Here is a 2,210-nt window from a genome sequence, read left to right as displayed (position 1 = left end):
TAAATATTGATTTTTTATAACTTAATTGTTGTTATGACTTGATTGGCTTAATCTTGATTTTTTATGATACAAGTATATAACTAAATAATGTTAAATAAAAAATAACACTTGTTCGCCTAGTTCGCCTTAAGGCGGTGGCGCAACTATGCTTCGTTGTCCACCACCAGATGTATATTAACGGCAAACAGAATTCTAGGGACTCATCCCCAGAAAAATGATCAGACTAAAACTTGATTTTTGAGCTGTCCTATACATGATTCCCACAAGATTGTAAATAAACTCTTGCTTGTATTTGGCCTTAAATAACATGCAAATACACATATGCTTAATTTGTAACAAATAAGCATGTAACCTGGAATGCCACCAGGACAGCTTAGGGCCCGTTTGATAACGTTTTTGCTGTTTCTGTTTTAAGAAACGGCAGAAACATAAATTTCCATTTCTAGAAATAAAAACGGAATTGAAGGTGTTTGATAAGTCATGTTTTTAGAAGTCGATAGTAACCAATGAAAGAATGGCCACAAGTCGTTTCTAGAAATGGCGAAACAAGTTAAACTTGTTTCACCTAGGTTGTTTCTTGAACCATAAATAAGTAAAAATTTCTATTTCTATTTCTGAAAATAAGTGAAACGAAACAGTTTTATCAAACGCTTTTTACTCCGTTTCTGCTGTTTCTGGAAACAGAAATGGTAGAAACGCGTTTCTTGAAACGTTATCAAACGGGCCCTTAGTTTGAGAGGTTTTTCTCTCTCCTGGCTACATGGGAGCTGATACAGCAATCCAGATTCTAGACTGTCCATCTGATAGAAAAGGCTACTGGATCGGTGACCATGTACGGTCCCTTGTCCACAAAAGGAGGAACTCCCACACCCTTATATACTAAGCTAGGGCAAAATCAACAATTAAAAAAAAAAAAAAAGGGGAAGAGTTAACCCATGAAATGAAACAGAGCCTGGTTTTCCACGGAATGCCTCCGGACTATGAAACACTACAGCAGGCAAACCAGTACTCCGCTTTCGCGAAGACTTCAATTTTGCATTTTCTTCGTAATTTGAAGTACCGGAAACAGCTCCTGTATTCGAATTGGTGGAGTGAACGCAGCTGATTCTTCTTTTGAAGCCAAGAATCATATGGGCTGGACAAAAACTCGAATCAGAATACACATAAAAGCAAAACTAAACGAATACCCATTTAAAAAAAACACACACACACACACACACATTTTGAGGCTTGACCAAATCGAACGCTCCCATCTCCCCATTTGATATAGCTTCCGGAAGGCTTGTGCCAAACAGGGCAGGTTGCAGACACCTATTAAAAAAACCCATAAAATGAATTGAAATTCTCACTTAAAATACGTTTGAAACTTGAGAGAATACAAGGAAATAAGCAAAGCACAGTAAGGAGAGAAGCTCGAGTCTTTAAGATTTACGGCTGCAAGAAAGATGTATTACCATTTGAGATAAGCGGAAGTGATGATTTGATAATGTGGTCTTCTGCAATCGACGCCATGAACACACCGACTGCAGCTCCATCTGGTTCTTTCTAGTCGCGAACGGAAAGATTTTCTACTTCTGCAACTCTTTCCCCAACTTCAACCGTTAAAAACTTTAAACCCTAAACCCATACCATCCCTGGACGAAGCTACGGACAAAGATGGACTCAAAAACCCGTCCGAAACTCGGCGCTAGAATACGCACGAGTGTTCATTTTGTCAGGCCCAAGAAATCATGTGCCACCAGTTACTTGAGAAACTACGTGGCATTCACAAATTGTTTGCTTGTGTGACCTGGCAATTTTCGCAATGCCAACTGACGAGATGGATTTAACCCGAGGCTCCGTCCTGGCCGGCCCAAAACTTGGGCTACGGGCTGGAAAAAAAAAAACCCAGCCCAAGCTCAAAACTTTTTGGATGGGCTTAAAACGGGGTTTAGGCTGTTTGGGTATCCAGTTGCACCTTTATAAAATAATGGGACAATACAGTAATAACCAAGGTTGATTACTACAAGATTGTAGCTTTCTTTTTCTTTTTAATAAGAGTATATCCAATTATTTTACAATAATTGACTTTTAATTATTTGAAAATTTTTTTTACCATTGCATTAAATAATGCATTAAATAATTTTTAAGAATAAGACAAGGATCAATTAAAATAAGATTACAATTTGTTAGTTCACCATTTTGGTGTTAACAAGTTATTCCCGTAATAA

General features: G+C 37.8%; 1 protein-coding gene across 1 annotated transcript in view; it reads right to left on the bottom strand.

The window, feature by feature from the left end:
* Window positions 1-1,698, bottom strand: part of LOC122091029 — a gene marked incomplete in the record, with an annotated part of 4,784 nt that extends 3,086 nt beyond the window's left edge. The window contains 3 exon segments of the mRNA XM_042660838.1: window positions 928-1,135; window positions 1,221-1,311; window positions 1,455-1,698. Coding sequence (XP_042516772.1) covers window positions 928-1,135; window positions 1,221-1,311; window positions 1,455-1,535 — 380 coding nt within the window.
* Window positions 1,699-2,210: the final 512 nt, after the last annotated feature.

Source organism: Macadamia integrifolia, chromosome 10 (genome assembly GCF_013358625.1).
Source record: "Macadamia integrifolia cultivar HAES 741 chromosome 10, SCU_Mint_v3, whole genome shotgun sequence".
In the NCBI taxonomy this organism is placed as follows: domain Eukaryota; kingdom Viridiplantae; phylum Streptophyta; class Magnoliopsida; order Proteales; family Proteaceae; genus Macadamia; species Macadamia integrifolia.
Note: the sequence above shows the minus strand (reverse complement) of the source record. Positions and strands in the feature narration are given on the sequence as shown.